Source organism: Ambystoma mexicanum, chromosome 13 (genome assembly GCF_040938575.1).
Source record: "Ambystoma mexicanum isolate Mex_15411 chromosome 13, UKY_AmexF1_1, whole genome shotgun sequence".
NCBI lineage: Eukaryota > Metazoa > Chordata > Amphibia > Caudata > Ambystomatidae > Ambystoma > Ambystoma mexicanum.
The window spans coordinates 374,589,479-374,606,134 of NC_090938.1; the positions used below are offsets into that span (position 1 = coordinate 374,589,479).

The following is a 16,656-nucleotide window of genomic DNA, read 5'->3' on the forward strand; positions in this document are numbered from 1 at the left end:
ATGCAACTCTGCAAACTGCACTTGAATGGGCATTATTTACACTGGTATAGCAGCGCACCCGGAACTACGCAGCCCCATCCCCAAGCCCCCCCCCCACCCCCCATTGGAACACGCCTTGCCCCTGTACAGTACCGTTTCTATTATACATAGGAAGCCTGAGCGGCGTGGCCTCAATGCAGCCCCTCTTCGCTGTGTTGTGTCTTTGTGCTGTGCTTGATCGTTACGTAGGTTGGGTGCGCAGCCAGACAGCCGCTACGAAGCCCCGCCAATGGCAGCTGAGCGCTTGACACAGGAGATGCAACACAGACTTTGTGTGTGTGTGTGTGCGCGCGCACGCCAGTGCGTCAACCATAACCATTGCGGCTTGCTTGGTCCTTTGTTAGTGGGGTGACGCTACCCCTCCTGATCCTCAACCAAGCATTTGCTTTGACAAGATCTTGGGGCTCTGGTGTGTGCGCTTTCATTTCGAAAGCAAGCGGCGCTAAACAAAGCATGCTGGCTCTTGAATGGAGTTGTTGGGTGGCTCTTAGAAGAGCCTTTGGGTTGTTTTTTTGAGCCGGGAGCTCGGGTCCCAGGGGGGCTCAGGCGGCCGCCCTCACTTGGCGCTGGTGTACTTGGTGACGGCCTTTGTGCCCTCGGACACAGCGTGCTTGGCCAGCTCACCCGGCAGCAGGAGGCGCACGGCGGTCTGGATCTCCCTGGAGGTGATGGTATGCCTCTTGTTGTAGAGTGTCAGGCGGGAGGCTTCCCCGGCGATGCGCTCAAAGATGTCATTGACAAAGGAGTTCATGATGCCCATGGCCTTGGAGGAGATGCCGGTGTCGGGGTGCACCTGCTTCATCACCTTGTAGATGTAGATAGCATAGCTCTCCTTCCTGCACCTCTTGCGCTTCTTCCCGTCCTTCTTGGGCGGCTTTGAGAGCGCTTTCTTGGAGCCCTTCTTGGGAGCTGGGGCGGACTTGGCTGGCTCAGGCATGGTCGGCAGCAACGATGTTCACTCTCTGGAAGAGCGGGAGAAACAAGTAAAGCCCTCCCCCAAACCGCTCTCTTTTATAGGGTGTGTGTGTTAATCGGCTGCTGCCGCTCCCTGCCTAACATTGGTCGGTATCGGTCGGCACGTACTGCCTGTGGGTGTGCCCCAGGCCCGCCCGCCCGCCCGCCTGAGCTCTGATTGGCTGACCGCAATCCTTCCCTCGACCAATGGGTGTTCACCCAGAGGCTAGGTGTCCTCCAATCGGAGCGTTCTGCCTAGTCTTTATATGCCCCGTCTCCCCGGGCCCAGGCATTATTTTCTCTTCGAACTGACAGAGAGTTCCCACTCGCATCAGCATGTCTGGACGTGGAAAGCAAGGAGGCAAGGCCCGCGCCAAGGCCAAGACTCGCTCCTCCCGGGCTGGCCTGCAGTTCCCAGTCGGCCGTGTGCACCGGCTGCTGCGGAAGGGGAACTACGCTGAACGGGTTGGGGCTGGCGCCCCCGTCTATCTGGCCGCCGTGCTCGAGTATCTGACTGCCGAAATCCTTGAGCTGGCCGGCAACGCCGCCCGAGACAACAAGAAGACACGTATCATCCCCAGACACCTGCAGCTCGCCATCCGCAATGACGAGGAGCTCAACAAGCTCCTGGGCAAGGTCACCATCGCCCAGGGAGGAGTGCTGCCCAACATCCAGGCCGTGCTGCTGCCCAAGAAGACCGAGGGCCACAAGGCAGGGGGCAAAGCCAGCAAGTAACCGCCCATCCTCGTAAAAAAAAAAAAAACACAACAACCAAAACCCCAAGGGCTCTTTTCAGAGCCGCCCACAAACTCTGCCAAAGAGCTCAGTATCTTGACCAGTAGCGTAGTCTGCTCTTTCGAAGTTGCCATTTTTGCTCTTTCTTTTCTTTCCAATACCCCGGGCACATTCAGTCACTGGCCTGGCTTCCTTGCCCGAGGGCTCAGCAACACTAACGGCTGGTGGGTGTGTGGGGGGGGGAGGGGAGGGAGGCGGGGGGGGGGGGGGGGGGAGAAAGAGAAAAGAAAATAATAAACACGCGCGCTTTGTTGCTTCCCCGAAGCATGCCGCCTGCTGGCTTCCACGGTGTCCTTCCATGCAGCGTTGGCAAAAAAGAGCACAGTGGGGGGCAGACCTTTCCACGGGTGCTTGGGTGGCAGCTTCCACCTAAGTAGTAGAAGAGAGAGCCTCGTGGCTTTCCTGTGTGTGGATAGACGCATTCCCGGGGTCGAAACGTCCGAATTCGGATGGCGTCTGCCAAAGCGCAAAAGGGCAGAAAAAAAGCAAACTGCCTTGGCACCTTTCCAGTCGCATGGGCAAGCTCTTTCGTTAGCAGGTCCTCAGACCTGAAAGAAGCGCGGGCTGGCGACAAACGGCTGGCAAGCGCGGGCATTTTGAAATGCTGAGGCCCGGCCCACACAAGGCCCGGCCCAGTCTGTGACGCGCAATTGAGCTGGTGTGTTGGGAGCTCTCCCCCTGGTCCGCCGGGGGCCTATATAAGTAGCTGATTCTGCCGTGCCACCACAGTCTCAGCTCGTTTGTGAGGGAGAGAAGAGCCATCATGTCTGGACGTGGCAAAGGAGGGAAAGGACTCGGCAAGGGCGGCGCCAAGAGGCACAGGAAAGTGCTCCGAGATAACATTCAGGGAATTACCAAGCCCGCCATCCGCCGCCTGGCTCGCCGTGGCGGAGTCAAGCGCATCTCCGGCCTCATCTACGAGGAGACCCGTGGGGTGCTGAAGGTCTTCCTGGAGAACGTGATCCGGGATGCCGTCACCTACACCGAGCACGCCAAGAGGAAGACGGTCACCGCAATGGATGTCGTCTATGCCCTGAAGCGCCAGGGTCGCACTCTTTACGGATTCGGGGGTTGAGGACACCCGCAGCAGCACCACCACCACCACCACCACAAACCCCAAAGGCTCTTTTAAGAGCCGCCCACACTATCATTAACAGAGCTGCATGCTTGCGTGTGTGTCAGGAGGAAATGCGCCCAGCAATGCCTGCTGCATTTTGGCCTCCCACTTGATAGCTGCTTGTTTGGCCCGTGAACGCACCCGTACGAGAGCATAGAAACACTTGTGTATCGGCGCGTTATAAATGCCACATCATATACCATATCATATATCATATCATATATAGGCCTATTTACGGATGGTCCGAGCGTTCCCGGGCCCACACACTCTGCTCGTTTTTGCCACTCCATTACATGGGTAGCAGAAGGAGGTGGCCTGTTGTGGTTTGGCCGACTGGAAGCCTGAGCGCAGGTAAAGTTCCCAAGAGGGGAACACTGCGAACACGGTTTGCTGCAAAAGTACCCATGCCCTTTCCTGGCCACGTGGAGGCTGGGCATGGGGACCCTGGCCCTGAATGTTGTCGGGTAAGCAGAGGCTGGCCGTACCTCTCACGGGGCATGTGGCGGTAGGTCAGCCTTGTGGAGACTTGCATTACCGGGTGCTGGCCACATCTGCTAGAGTTGGGAAATGTGGAGGATCCACAGTTGCCTCTGCTGGGTTTTACCTTCAGACCTTTCCGCCCTTCCACCACCACTACAGGCCCAATGTGCTTCGAAGGGCAGGCTTGAGCAATTCTGTTCAACCCAGGTCCTTGTGGGGAGGCCCAACCTCTGTGAATGTTTTCAGTGCTCTTTTATGTTGCTTTAACCCCGTCCCGTTGATGGTCGAGGGGCCTGAAGGGCTTTAAAATGTATTGTTTCGGCACCATTGCCCCCAGCAAAATGCCGGCCCCTTGTCTCCCTTCTGTTCAGCTGACTCTACACCACTGTGGGATGTAAGGTCACCCTGCTGCCCTCTCTTAACGGAAGAAGTTACTGCAGCCCAGCTGGCCAAGAGTGCAAGAGCCAGGGTTCTGCAGATAGCTGCCAGAAGAGATACATTGTACACCGTGTTCCAAGAAGGAATGGCAAGCGAGGGGAGGAGGCTGACTGGGGACTCCACTCATTACCCTAAGTGAGAAGCGCTGAGGCTGCTGGGAGGGAGGCACGAACATCAACCAAGGTTCCGGGAAAGGTCTGAACGCGATATCAAGACCGCCCGGCCCTCTCGCCCAAAAGGGCTCTCATTTCACCTTCCATGTTACTTTGGTCCTCAGGCTAAGACCTATTGCAAACCTCGCTCTAACTTGCCCAGGAGCTGTGCCCGTTGGGGCCTGCTGGGCCTTTGCCCGTCGGGCAAAGCCCGTCGGGCAAAGAACGGCGTTTGTCAGGCGTTCGTCAGAGGCGGTCGTCGGGGCAGGGGCCAAAGAACCCTGCTCCTTTCACCCAGAGGCCTACCCCGCTGTCTCTTGGAAAACCCTAACTTTCCCTATCTTCTAAGAGGGGTTTCCTTGTCTCACTACGGAGACTGTCGGGATGTCCAGGAAAAGAAAAAGTCTGCCGTCCTGTGTCAGACACCCATTTCCTTCCCCGACACCTATAACTAAACTAAAGGGCTTGTGAGTCTTCTCGGGGCAGAAGGGCGCCTCTCTTCTTCTGGAGAGAGGGCTCCCATTCCAATGAAGAAACAGGCTGTTCCTCGAGGGAATGGCTCCCTCCCTCAGGCCGCCATCCTTTTCCAAGGGGAACGAAAACAAAGTTCCAAGAAAAGAAGAGTCTTAAAGCGGACTACAAGTTCTTGGTTCAACTCAAAGTTAAAAAGAAACACCAGCATTCCTTAACGACCATGGTTGCTGTCTTCACACTTGGATGCCTGGAGAGGGTTTCCCCTCTTCAGGGGTGGTTCTACTTCTACCCTAGGGGGTTATGCCTCTCTTCCCCAGGATCTTGTTCAGGCTTCCTTCTGTGTGCTGTCCATCGCGTAACACCAGATAGGATGCCTTTTCAGCCCCGGCTAGGTGGTGGCGGGGGGCAGGGCGGGGGGGGGGGGCAGAGGGGGGGTAGGGGTAATCACATGCCCTTTGTCCCCTGGTTCAGGCTTCTCACAACGCCAGAGGAAATGGCTCCATTTCGCGACACCAGAGGGAAAAGCTCCCTTCCCCTGGTCTCTCTCAGGCTTCTCACGGTACCAGAGGAAATGACTCACTTCGCCCTGGCTCTTTCTCGGGCTACCCTGCTGATCGTGCGGCAGACCGGATTCACTAGCCTGCCCGGCACTGCTATGGCCAATATGCACTTGCTGTAACTCTTTTTCACCCCACTTGCCAGAGCCCAGCACAGCCCCATGTCGGCGCATGGTGTGGTTCGGAAAGCCGCCCACCAGCCCCAGCCCCAGCCCCCCCCTCCCTCACACACACAGACAGGCCCACATGATTTTATTTCTTGTTGATTCAATTCATCGAGGGCCTGCTGCCATCGGTTTGCTCTCCTTCCAGCTCCAGATGAAAGAGCCCATCGGGCAATCGGGGTGGCCGTGCAACATGGGGTCCGACCTCCACCCTGACACTGTGGCACCAGCCGGGCGAGCGCTTCGAAGTGGATGCAAGGGGACTCCCTAACAAGCCTTGCGCGTGTGCGCGTACACACACACTCACACTCATACACTCACTCACTCACTCACACACACACACACACACACACACACACACACACACACACACCCCCTCCCCACACACCCCCCCACACATCTCCCCACACACACGCGCGCAACCCCCCGCACCCGCAGTAGTACCCCTACGGAACACACAGTGCTGCCCCTGCTACACACGCACCCCTGACTCACATGCAACTCTGCAAACTGCACTTGAATGGGCATTATTTACACTGGTATAGCAGCGCACCCGGAACTACGCAGCCCCATCCCCAAGCCCCCCCCCCACCCCCCATTGGAACACGCCTTGCCCCTGTACAGTACCGTTTCTATTATACATAGGAAGCCTGAGCGGCGTGGCCTCAATGCAGCCCCTCTTCGCTGTGTTGTGTCTTTGTGCTGTGCTTGATCGTTACGTAGGTTGGGTGCGCAGCCAGACAGCCGCTACGAAGCCCCGCCAATGGCAGCTGAGCGCTTGACACAGGAGATGCAACACAGACTTTGTGTGTGTGTGTGTGCGCGCGCACGCCAGTGCGTCAACCATAACCATTGCGGCTTGCTTGGTCCTTTGTTAGTGGGGTGACGCTACCCCTCCTGATCCTCAACCAAGCATTTGCTTTGACAAGATCTTGGGGCTCTGGTGTGTGCGCTTTCATTTCGAAAGCAAGCGGCGCTAAACAAAGCATGCTGGCTCTTGAATGGAGTTGTTGGGTGGCTCTTAGAAGAGCCTTTGGGTTGTTTTTTTGAGCCGGGAGCTCGGGTCCCAGGGGGGCTCAGGCGGCCGCCCTCACTTGGCGCTGGTGTACTTGGTGACGGCCTTTGTGCCCTCGGACACAGCGTGCTTGGCCAGCTCACCCGGCAGCAGGAGGCGCACGGCGGTCTGGATCTCCCTGGAGGTGATGGTATGCCTCTTGTTGTAGAGTGTCAGGCGGGAGGCTTCCCCGGCGATGCGCTCAAAGATGTCATTGACAAAGGAGTTCATGATGCCCATGGCCTTGGAGGAGATGCCGGTGTCGGGGTGCACCTGCTTCATCACCTTGTAGATGTAGATAGCATAGCTCTCCTTCCTGCACCTCTTGCGCTTCTTCCCGTCCTTCTTGGGCGGCTTTGAGAGCGCTTTCTTGGAGCCCTTCTTGGGAGCTGGGGCGGACTTGGCTGGCTCAGGCATGGTCGGCAGCAACGATGTTCACTCTCTGGAAGAGCGGGAGAAACAAGTAAAGCCCTCCCCCAAACCGCTCTCTTTTATAGGGTGTGTGTGTTAATCGGCTGCTGCCGCTCCCTGCCTAACATTGGTCGGTATCGGTCGGCACGTACTGCCTGTGGGTGTGCCCCAGGCCCGCCCGCCCGCCCGCCTGAGCTCTGATTGGCTGACCGCAATCCTTCCCTCGACCAATGGGTGTTCACCCAGAGGCTAGGTGTCCTCCAATCGGAGCGTTCTGCCTAGTCTTTATATGCCCCGTCTCCCCGGGCCCAGGCATTATTTTCTCTTCGAACTGACAGAGAGTTCCCACTCGCATCAGCATGTCTGGACGTGGAAAGCAAGGAGGCAAGGCCCGCGCCAAGGCCAAGACTCGCTCCTCCCGGGCTGGCCTGCAGTTCCCAGTCGGCCGTGTGCACCGGCTGCTGCGGAAGGGGAACTACGCTGAACGGGTTGGGGCTGGCGCCCCCGTCTATCTGGCCGCCGTGCTCGAGTATCTGACTGCCGAAATCCTTGAGCTGGCCGGCAACGCCGCCCGAGACAACAAGAAGACACGTATCATCCCCAGACACCTGCAGCTCGCCATCCGCAATGACGAGGAGCTCAACAAGCTCCTGGGCAAGGTCACCATCGCCCAGGGAGGAGTGCTGCCCAACATCCAGGCCGTGCTGCTGCCCAAGAAGACCGAGGGCCACAAGGCAGGGGGCAAAGCCAGCAAGTAACCGCCCATCCTCGTAAAAAAAAAAAAAAACACAACAACCAAAACCCCAAGGGCTCTTTTCAGAGCCGCCCACAAACTCTGCCAAAGAGCTCAGTATCTTGACCAGTAGCGTAGTCTGCTCTTTCGAAGTTGCCATTTTTGCTCTTTCTTTTCTTTCCAATACCCCGGGCACATTCAGTCACTGGCCTGGCTTCCTTGCCCGAGGGCTCAGCAACACTAACGGCTGGTGGGTGTGTGGGGGGGGGAGGGGAGGGAGGGGGGGGGGGGGGGGGGAGAAAGAGAAAAGAAAATAATAAACACGCGCGCTTTGTTGCTTCCCCGAAGCATGCCGCCTGCTGGCTTCCACGGTGTCCTTCCATGCAGCGTTGGCAAAAAAGAGCACAGTGGGGGGCAGACCTTTCCACGGGTGCTTGGGTGGCAGCTTCCACCTAAGTAGTAGAAGAGAGAGCCTCGTGGCTTTCCTGTGTGTGGATAGACGCATTCCCGGGGTCGAAACGTCCGAATTCGGATGGCGTCTGCCAAAGCGCAAAAGGGCAGAAAAAAAGCAAACTGCCTTGGCACCTTTCCAGTCGCATGGGCAAGCTCTTTCGTTAGCAGGTCCTCAGACCTGAAAGAAGCGCGGGCTGGCGACAAACGGCTGGCAAGCGCGGGCATTTTGAAATGCTGAGGCCCGGCCCACACAAGGCCCGGCCCAGTCTGTGACGCGCAATTGAGCTGGTGTGTTGGGAGCTCTCCCCCTGGTCCGCCGGGGGCCTATATAAGTAGCTGATTCTGCCGTGCCACCACAGTCTCAGCTCGTTTGTGAGGGAGAGAAGAGCCATCATGTCTGGACGTGGCAAAGGAGGGAAAGGACTCGGCAAGGGCGGCGCCAAGAGGCACAGGAAAGTGCTCCGAGATAACATTCAGGGAATTACCAAGCCCGCCATCCGCCGCCTGGCTCGCCGTGGCGGAGTCAAGCGCATCTCCGGCCTCATCTACGAGGAGACCCGTGGGGTGCTGAAGGTCTTCCTGGAGAACGTGATCCGGGATGCCGTCACCTACACCGAGCACGCCAAGAGGAAGACGGTCACCGCAATGGATGTCGTCTATGCCCTGAAGCGCCAGGGTCGCACTCTTTACGGATTCGGGGGTTGAGGACACCCGCAGCAGCACCACCACCACCACCACCACAAACCCCAAAGGCTCTTTTAAGAGCCGCCCACACTATCATTAACAGAGCTGCATGCTTGCGTGTGTGTCAGGAGGAAATGCGCCCAGCAATGCCTGCTGCATTTTGGCCTCCCACTTGATAGCTGCTTGTTTGGCCCGTGAACGCACCCGTACGAGAGCATAGAAACACTTGTGTATCGGCGCGTTATAAATGCCACATCATATACCATATCATATATCATATCATATATAGGCCTATTTACGGATGGTCCGAGCGTTCCCGGGCCCACACACTCTGCTCGTTTTTGCCACTCCATTACATGGGTAGCAGAAGGAGGTGGCCTGTTGTGGTTTGGCCGACTGGAAGCCTGAGCGCAGGTAAAGTTCCCAAGAGGGGAACACTGCGAACACGGTTTGCTGCAAAAGTACCCATGCCCTTTCCTGGCCACGTGGAGGCTGGGCATGGGGACCCTGGCCCTGAATGTTGTCGGGTAAGCAGAGGCTGGCCGTACCTCTCACGGGGCATGTGGCGGTAGGTCAGCCTTGTGGAGACTTGCATTACCGGGTGCTGGCCACATCTGCTAGAGTTGGGAAATGTGGAGGATCCACAGTTGCCTCTGCTGGGTTTTACCTTCAGACCTTTCCGCCCTTCCACCACCACTACAGGCCCAATGTGCTTCGAAGGGCAGGCTTGAGCAATTCTGTTCAACCCAGGTCCTTGTGGGGAGGCCCAACCTCTGTGAATGTTTTCAGTGCTCTTTTATGTTGCTTTAACCCCGTCCCGTTGATGGTCGAGGGGCCTGAAGGGCTTTAAAATGTATTGTTTCGGCACCATTGCCCCCAGCAAAATGCCGGCCCCTTGTCTCCCTTCTGTTCAGCTGACTCTACACCACTGTGGGATGTAAGGTCACCCTGCTGCCCTCTCTTAACGGAAGAAGTTACTGCAGCCCAGCTGGCCAAGAGTGCAAGAGCCAGGGTTCTGCAGATAGCTGCCAGAAGAGATACATTGTACACCGTGTTCCAAGAAGGAATGGCAAGCGAGGGGAGGAGGCTGACTGGGGACTCCACTCATTACCCTAAGTGAGAAGCGCTGAGGCTGCTGGGAGGGAGGCACGAACATCAACCAAGGTTCCGGGAAAGGTCTGAACGCGATATCAAGACCGCCCGGCCCTCTCGCCCAAAAGGGCTCTCATTTCACCTTCCATGTTACTTTGGTCCTCAGGCTAAGACCTATTGCAAACCTCGCTCTAACTTGCCCAGGAGCTGTGCCCGTTGGGGCCTGCTGGGCCTTTGCCCGTCGGGCAAAGCCCGTCGGGCAAAGAACGGCGTTTGTCAGGCGTTCGTCAGAGGCGGTCGTCGGGGCAGGGGCCAAAGAACCCTGCTCCTTTCACCCAGAGGCCTACCCCGCTGTCTCTTGGAAAACCCTAACTTTCCCTATCTTCTAAGAGGGGTTTCCTTGTCTCACTACGGAGACTGTCGGGATGTCCAGGAAAAGAAAAAGTCTGCCGTCCTGTGTCAGACACCCATTTCCTTCCCCGACACCTATAACTAAACTAAAGGGCTTGTGAGTCTTCTCGGTGCAGAAGGGCGCCTCTCTTCTTCTGGAGAGAGGGCTCCCATTCCAATGAAGAAACAGGCTGTTCCTCGAGGGAATGGCTCCCTCCCTCAGGCCGCCATCCTTTTCCAAGGGGAACGAAAACAAAGTTCCAAGAAAAGAAGAGTCTTAAAGCGGACTACAAGTTCTTGGTTCAACTCAAAGTTAAAAAGAAACACCAGCATTCCTTAACGACCATGGTTGCTGTCTTCACACTTGGATGCCTGGAGAGGGTTTCCCCTCTTCAGGGGTGGTTCTACTTCTACCCTAGGGGGTTATGCCTCTCTTCCCCAGGATCTTGTTCAGGCTTCCTTCTGTGTGCTGTCCATCGCGTAACACCAGATAGGATGCCTTTTCAGCCCCGGCTAGGTGGTGGCGGGGGGCAGGGCGGGGGGGGGGGGGAGAGGGGGGGTAGGGGTAATCACATGCCCTTTGTCCCCTGGTTCAGGCTTCTCACAACGCCAGAGGAAATGGCTCCATTTCGCGACACCAGAGGGAAAAGCTCCCTTCCCCTGGTCTCTCTCAGGCTTCTCACGGTACCAGAGGAAATGACTCACTTCGCCCTGGCTCTTTCTCGGGCTACCCTGCTGATCGTGCGGCAGACCGGATTCACTAGCCTGCCCGGCACTGCTATGGCCAATATGCACTTGCTGTAACTCTTTTTCACCCCACTTGCCAGAGCCCAGCACAGCCCCATGTCGGCGCATGGTGTGGTTCGGAAAGCCGCCCACCAGCCCCAGCCCCAGCCCCAGCCCCCCCCTCCCTCACACACACAGACAGGCCCACATGATTTTATTTCTTGTTGATTCAATTCATCGAGGGCCTGCTGCCATCGGTTTGCTCTCCTTCCAGCTCCAGATGAAAGAGCCCATCGGGCAATCGGGGTGGCCGTGCAACATGGGGTCCGACCTCCACCCTGACACTGTGGCACCAGCCGGGCGAGCGCTTCGAAGTGGATGCAAGGGGACTCCCTAACAAGCCTTGCGCGTGTGCGCGTACACACACACTCACACTCATACACTCACTCACTCACTCACTCACACACACACACACACACACACACACACACACCCTCCCCACACACCCCCCCACACATCTCCCCACACACACGCGCGCAACCCCCCGCACCCGCAGTAGTACCCCTACGGAACACACAGTGCTGCCCCTGCTACACACGCACCCCTGACTCACATGCAACTCTGCAAACTGCACTTGAATGGGCATTATTTACACTGGTATAGCAGCGCACCCGGAACTACGCAGCCCCATCCCCAAGCCCCCCCCCCACCCCCCATTGGAACACGCCTTGCCCCTGTACAGTACCGTTTCTATTATACATAGGAAGCCTGAGCGGCGTGGCCTCAATGCAGCCCCTCTTCGCTGTGTTGTGTCTTTGTGCTGTGCTTGATCGTTACGTAGGTTGGGTGCGCAGCCAGACAGCCGCTACGAAGCCCCGCCAATGGCAGCTGAGCGCTTGACACAGGAGATGCAACACAGACTTTGTGTGTGTGTGTGTGCGCGCGCACGCCAGTGCGTCAACCATAACCATTGCGGCTTGCTTGGTCCTTTGTTAGTGGGGTGACGCTACCCCTCCTGATCCTCAACCAAGCATTTGCTTTGACAAGATCTTGGGGCTCTGGTGTGTGCGCTTTCATTTCGAAAGCAAGCGGCGCTAAACAAAGCATGCTGGCTCTTGAATGGAGTTGTTGGGTGGCTCTTAGAAGAGCCTTTGGGTTGTTTTTTTGAGCCGGGAGCTCGGGTCCCAGGGGGGCTCAGGCGGCCGCCCTCACTTGGCGCTGGTGTACTTGGTGACGGCCTTTGTGCCCTCGGACACAGCGTGCTTGGCCAGCTCACCCGGCAGCAGGAGGCGCACGGCGGTCTGGATCTCCCTGGAGGTGATGGTATGCCTCTTGTTGTAGAGTGTCAGGCGGGAGGCTTCCCCGGCGATGCGCTCAAAGATGTCATTGACAAAGGAGTTCATGATGCCCATGGCCTTGGAGGAGATGCCGGTGTCGGGGTGCACCTGCTTCATCACCTTGTAGATGTAGATAGCATAGCTCTCCTTCCTGCACCTCTTGCGCTTCTTCCCGTCCTTCTTGGGCGGCTTTGAGAGCGCTTTCTTGGAGCCCTTCTTGGGAGCTGGGGCGGACTTGGCTGGCTCAGGCATGGTCGGCAGCAACGATGTTCACTCTCTGGAAGAGCGGGAGAAACAAGTAAAGCCCTCCCCCAAACCGCTCTCTTTTATAGGGTGTGTGTGTTAATCGGCTGCTGCCGCTCCCTGCCTAACATTGGTCGGTATCGGTCGGCACGTACTGCCTGTGGGTGTGCCCCAGGCCCGCCCGCCCGCCCGCCTGAGCTCTGATTGGCTGACCGCAATCCTTCCCTCGACCAATGGGTGTTCACCCAGAGGCTAGGTGTCCTCCAATCGGAGCGTTCTGCCTAGTCTTTATATGCCCCGTCTCCCCGGGCCCAGGCATTATTTTCTCTTCGAACTGACAGAGAGTTCCCACTCGCATCAGCATGTCTGGACGTGGAAAGCAAGGAGGCAAGGCCCGCGCCAAGGCCAAGACTCGCTCCTCCCGGGCTGGCCTGCAGTTCCCAGTCGGCCGTGTGCACCGGCTGCTGCGGAAGGGGAACTACGCTGAACGGGTTGGGGCTGGCGCCCCCGTCTATCTGGCCGCCGTGCTCGAGTATCTGACTGCCGAAATCCTTGAGCTGGCCGGCAACGCCGCCCGAGACAACAAGAAGACACGTATCATCCCCAGACACCTGCAGCTCGCCATCCGCAATGACGAGGAGCTCAACAAGCTCCTGGGCAAGGTCACCATCGCCCAGGGAGGAGTGCTGCCCAACATCCAGGCCGTGCTGCTGCCCAAGAAGACCGAGGGCCACAAGGCAGGGGGCAAAGCCAGCAAGTAACCGCCCATCCTCGTAAAAAAAAAAAAAACACAACAACCAAAACCCCAAGGGCTCTTTTCAGAGCCGCCCACAAACTCTGCCAAAGAGCTCAGTATCTTGACCAGTAGCGTAGTCTGCTCTTTCGAAGTTGCCATTTTTGCTCTTTCTTTTCTTTCCAATACCCCGGGCACATTCAGTCACTGGCCTGGCTTCCTTGCCCGAGGGCTCAGCAACACTAACGGCTGGTGGGTGTGTGGGGGGGGGAGGGGAGGGAGGGGGGCGGGGGGGGGGGGGAGAAAGAGAAAAGAAAATAATAAACACGCGCGCTTTGTTGCTTCCCCGAAGCATGCCGCCTGCTGGCTTCCACGGTGTCCTTCCATGCAGCGTTGGCAAAAAAGAGCACAGTGGGGGGCAGACCTTTCCACGGGTGCTTGGGTGGCAGCTTCCACCTAAGTAGTAGAAGAGAGAGCCTCGTGGCTTTCCTGTGTGTGGATAGACGCATTCCCGGGGTCGAAACGTCCGAATTCGGATGGCGTCTGCCAAAGCGCAAAAGGGCAGAAAAAAAGCAAACTGCCTTGGCACCTTTCCAGTCGCATGGGCAAGCTCTTTCGTTAGCAGGTCCTCAGACCTGAAAGAAGCGCGGGCTGGCGACAAACGGCTGGCAAGCGCGGGCATTTTGAAATGCTGAGGCCCGGCCCACACAAGGCCCGGCCCAGTCTGTGACGCGCAATTGAGCTGGTGTGTTGGGAGCTCTCCCCCTGGTCCGCCGGGGGCCTATATAAGTAGCTGATTCTGCCGTGCCACCACAGTCTCAGCTCGTTTGTGAGGGAGAGAAGAGCCATCATGTCTGGACGTGGCAAAGGAGGGAAAGGACTCGGCAAGGGCGGCGCCAAGAGGCACAGGAAAGTGCTCCGAGATAACATTCAGGGAATTACCAAGCCCGCCATCCGCCGCCTGGCTCGCCGTGGCGGAGTCAAGCGCATCTCCGGCCTCATCTACGAGGAGACCCGTGGGGTGCTGAAGGTCTTCCTGGAGAACGTGATCCGGGATGCCGTCACCTACACCGAGCACGCCAAGAGGAAGACGGTCACCGCAATGGATGTCGTCTATGCCCTGAAGCGCCAGGGTCGCACTCTTTACGGATTCGGGGGTTGAGGACACCCGCAGCAGCACCACCACCACCACCACCACCACAAACCCCAAAGGCTCTTTTAAGAGCCGCCCACACTATCATTAACAGAGCTGCATGCTTGCGTGTGTGTCAGGAGGAAATGCGCCCAGCAATGCCTGCTGCATTTTGGCCTCCCACTTGATAGCTGCTTGTTTGGCCCGTGAACGCACCCGTACGAGAGCATAGAAACACTTGTGTATCGGCGCGTTATAAATGCCACATCATATACCATATCATATATCATATCATATCATATATAGGCCTATTTACGGATGGTCCGAGCGTTCCCGGGCCCACACACTCTGCTCGTTTTTGCCACTCCATTACATGGGTAGCAGAAGGAGGTGGCCTGTTGTGGTTTGGCCGACTGGAAGCCTGAGCGCAGGTAAAGTTCCCAAGAGGGGAACACTGCGAACACGGTTTGCTGCAAAAGTACCCATGCCCTTTCCTGGCCACGTGGAGGCTGGGCATGGGGACCCTGGCCCTGAATGTTGTCGGGTAAGCAGAGGCTGGCCGTACCTCTCACGGGGCATGTGGCGGTAGGTCAGCCTTGTGGAGACTTGCATTACCGGGTGCTGGCCACATCTGCTAGAGTTGGGAAATGTGGAGGATCCACAGTTGCCTCTGCTGGGTTTTACCTTCAGACCTTTCCGCCCTTCCACCACCACTACAGGCCCAATGTGCTTCGAAGGGCAGGCTTGAGCAATTCTGTTCAACCCAGGTCCTTGTGGGGAGGCCCAACCTCTGTGAATGTTTTCAGTGCTCTTTTATGTTGCTTTAACCCCGTCCCGTTGATGGTCGAGGGGCCTGAAGGGCTTTAAAATGTATTGTTTCGGCACCATTGCCCCCAGCAAAATGCCGGCCCCTTGTCTCCCTTCTGTTCAGCTGACTCTACACCACTGTGGGATGTAAGGTCACCCTGCTGCCCTCTCTTAACGGAAGAAGTTACTGCAGCCCAGCTGGCCAAGAGTGCAAGAGCCAGGGTTCTGCAGATAGCTGCCAGAAGAGATACATTGTACACCGTGTTCCAAGAAGGAATGGCAAGCGAGGGGAGGAGGCTGACTGGGGACTCCACTCATTACCCTAAGTGAGAAGCGCTGAGGCTGCTGGGAGGGAGGCACGAACATCAACCAAGGTTCCGGGAAAGGTCTGAACGCGATATCAAGACCGCCCGGCCCTCTCGCCCAAAAGGGCTCTCATTTCACCTTCCATGTTACTTTGGTCCTCAGGCTAAGACCTATTGCAAACCTCGCTCTAACTTGCCCAGGAGCTGTGCCCGTTGGGGCCTGCTGGGCCTTTGCCCGTCGGGCAAAGCCCGTCGGGCAAAGAACGGCGTTTGTCAGGCGTTCGTCAGAGGCGGTCGTCGGGGCAGGGGCCAAAGAACCCTGCTCCTTTCACCCAGAGGCCTACCCCGCTGTCTCTTGGAAAACCCTAACTTTCCCTATCTTCTAAGAGGGGTTTCCTTGTCTCACTACGGAGACTGTCGGGATGTCCAGGAAAAGAAAAAGTCTGCCGTCCTGTGTCAGACACCCATTTCCTTCCCCGACACCTATAACTAAACTAAAGGGCTTGTGAGTCTTCTCGGTGCAGAAGGGCGCCTCTCTTCTTCTGGAGAGAGGGCTCCCATTCCAATGAAGAAACAGGCTGTTCCTCGAGGGAATGGCTCCCTCCCTCAGGCCGCCATCCTTTTCCAAGGGGAACGAAAACAAAGTTCCAAGAAAAGAAGAGTCTTAAAGCGGACTACAAGTTCTTGGTTCAACTCAAAGTTAAAAAGAAACACCAGCATTCCTTAACGACCATGGTTGCTGTCTTCACACTTGGATGCCTGGAGAGGGTTTCCCCTCTTCAGGGGTGGTTCTACTTCTACCCTAGGGGGTTATGCCTCTCTTCCCCAGGATCTTGTTCAGGCTTCCTTCTGTGTGCTGTCCATCGCGTAACACCAGATAGGATGCCTTTTCAGCCCCGGCTAGGTGGTGGCGGGGGGCAGGGCGGGGGGGGGGGGCAGAGGGGGGGTAGGGGTAATCACATGCCCTTTGTCCCCTGGTTCAGGCTTCTCACAACGCCAGAGGAAATGGCTCCATTTCGCGACACCAGAGGGAAAAGCTCCCTTCCCCTGGTCTCTCTCAGGCTTCTCACGGTACCAGAGGAAATGACTCACTTCGCCCTGGCTCTTTCTCGGGCTACCCTGCTGATCGTGCGGCAGACCGGATTCACTAGCCTGCCCGGCACTGCTATGGCCAATATGCACTTGCTGTAACTCTTTTTCACCCCACTTGCCAGAGCCCAGCACAGCCCCATGTCGGCGCATGGTGTGGTTCGGAAAGCCGCCCACCAGCCCCAGCCCCAGCCCCAGCCCCCCCCTCCCTCACACACACAGACAGGCCCACATGATTTTATTTCTTGTTGATTCAATTCATCGAGGGCCTGCTGCCATCGGTTTGCTCTCCTTCCA

At 57.3% G+C, this 16,656-nt stretch overlaps 3 protein-coding genes across 3 annotated transcripts; all 3 read left to right on the forward strand.

Moving 5' to 3' along the window:
* The first annotated feature begins 1,317 nt into the window (after positions 1-1,317).
* On the forward strand, positions 1,318-1,765 carry LOC138520199 (histone H2A type 2-C). The gene has a single exon (XM_069632670.1). The coding sequence runs from the start codon at positions 1,330-1,332 to the stop codon at positions 1,726-1,728; it is 399 nt and encodes a 132-aa protein (XP_069488771.1). The 5' UTR covers positions 1,318-1,329; the 3' UTR covers positions 1,729-1,765.
* Positions 1,766-6,982: 5,217 nt separating this feature from the next.
* On the forward strand, positions 6,983-7,424 carry LOC138520200 (histone H2A type 2-C). The gene has a single exon (XM_069632671.1). The coding sequence runs from the start codon at positions 6,995-6,997 to the stop codon at positions 7,391-7,393; it is 399 nt and encodes a 132-aa protein (XP_069488772.1). The 5' UTR covers positions 6,983-6,994; the 3' UTR covers positions 7,394-7,424.
* Positions 7,425-12,643: 5,219 nt separating this feature from the next.
* Positions 12,644-13,091, forward strand: LOC138520201 (histone H2A type 2-C). The gene has a single exon (XM_069632672.1). It carries the CDS (start codon positions 12,656-12,658, stop codon positions 13,052-13,054), a length of 399 nt encoding a protein of 132 aa, XP_069488773.1. The 5' UTR covers positions 12,644-12,655; the 3' UTR covers positions 13,055-13,091.
* Positions 13,092-16,656: the final 3,565 nt, after the last annotated feature.

Coding starts and splice junctions, on each gene's coding strand:
- LOC138520199 (XM_069632670.1), top strand. CDS start 1,330: ATGTCTGGACGTGGAAAGCAAGGAGGCAAGGCCCGCGCCAAGGCCAAG.
- LOC138520200 (XM_069632671.1), top strand. CDS start 6,995: ATGTCTGGACGTGGAAAGCAAGGAGGCAAGGCCCGCGCCAAGGCCAAG.
- LOC138520201 (XM_069632672.1), top strand. CDS start 12,656: ATGTCTGGACGTGGAAAGCAAGGAGGCAAGGCCCGCGCCAAGGCCAAG.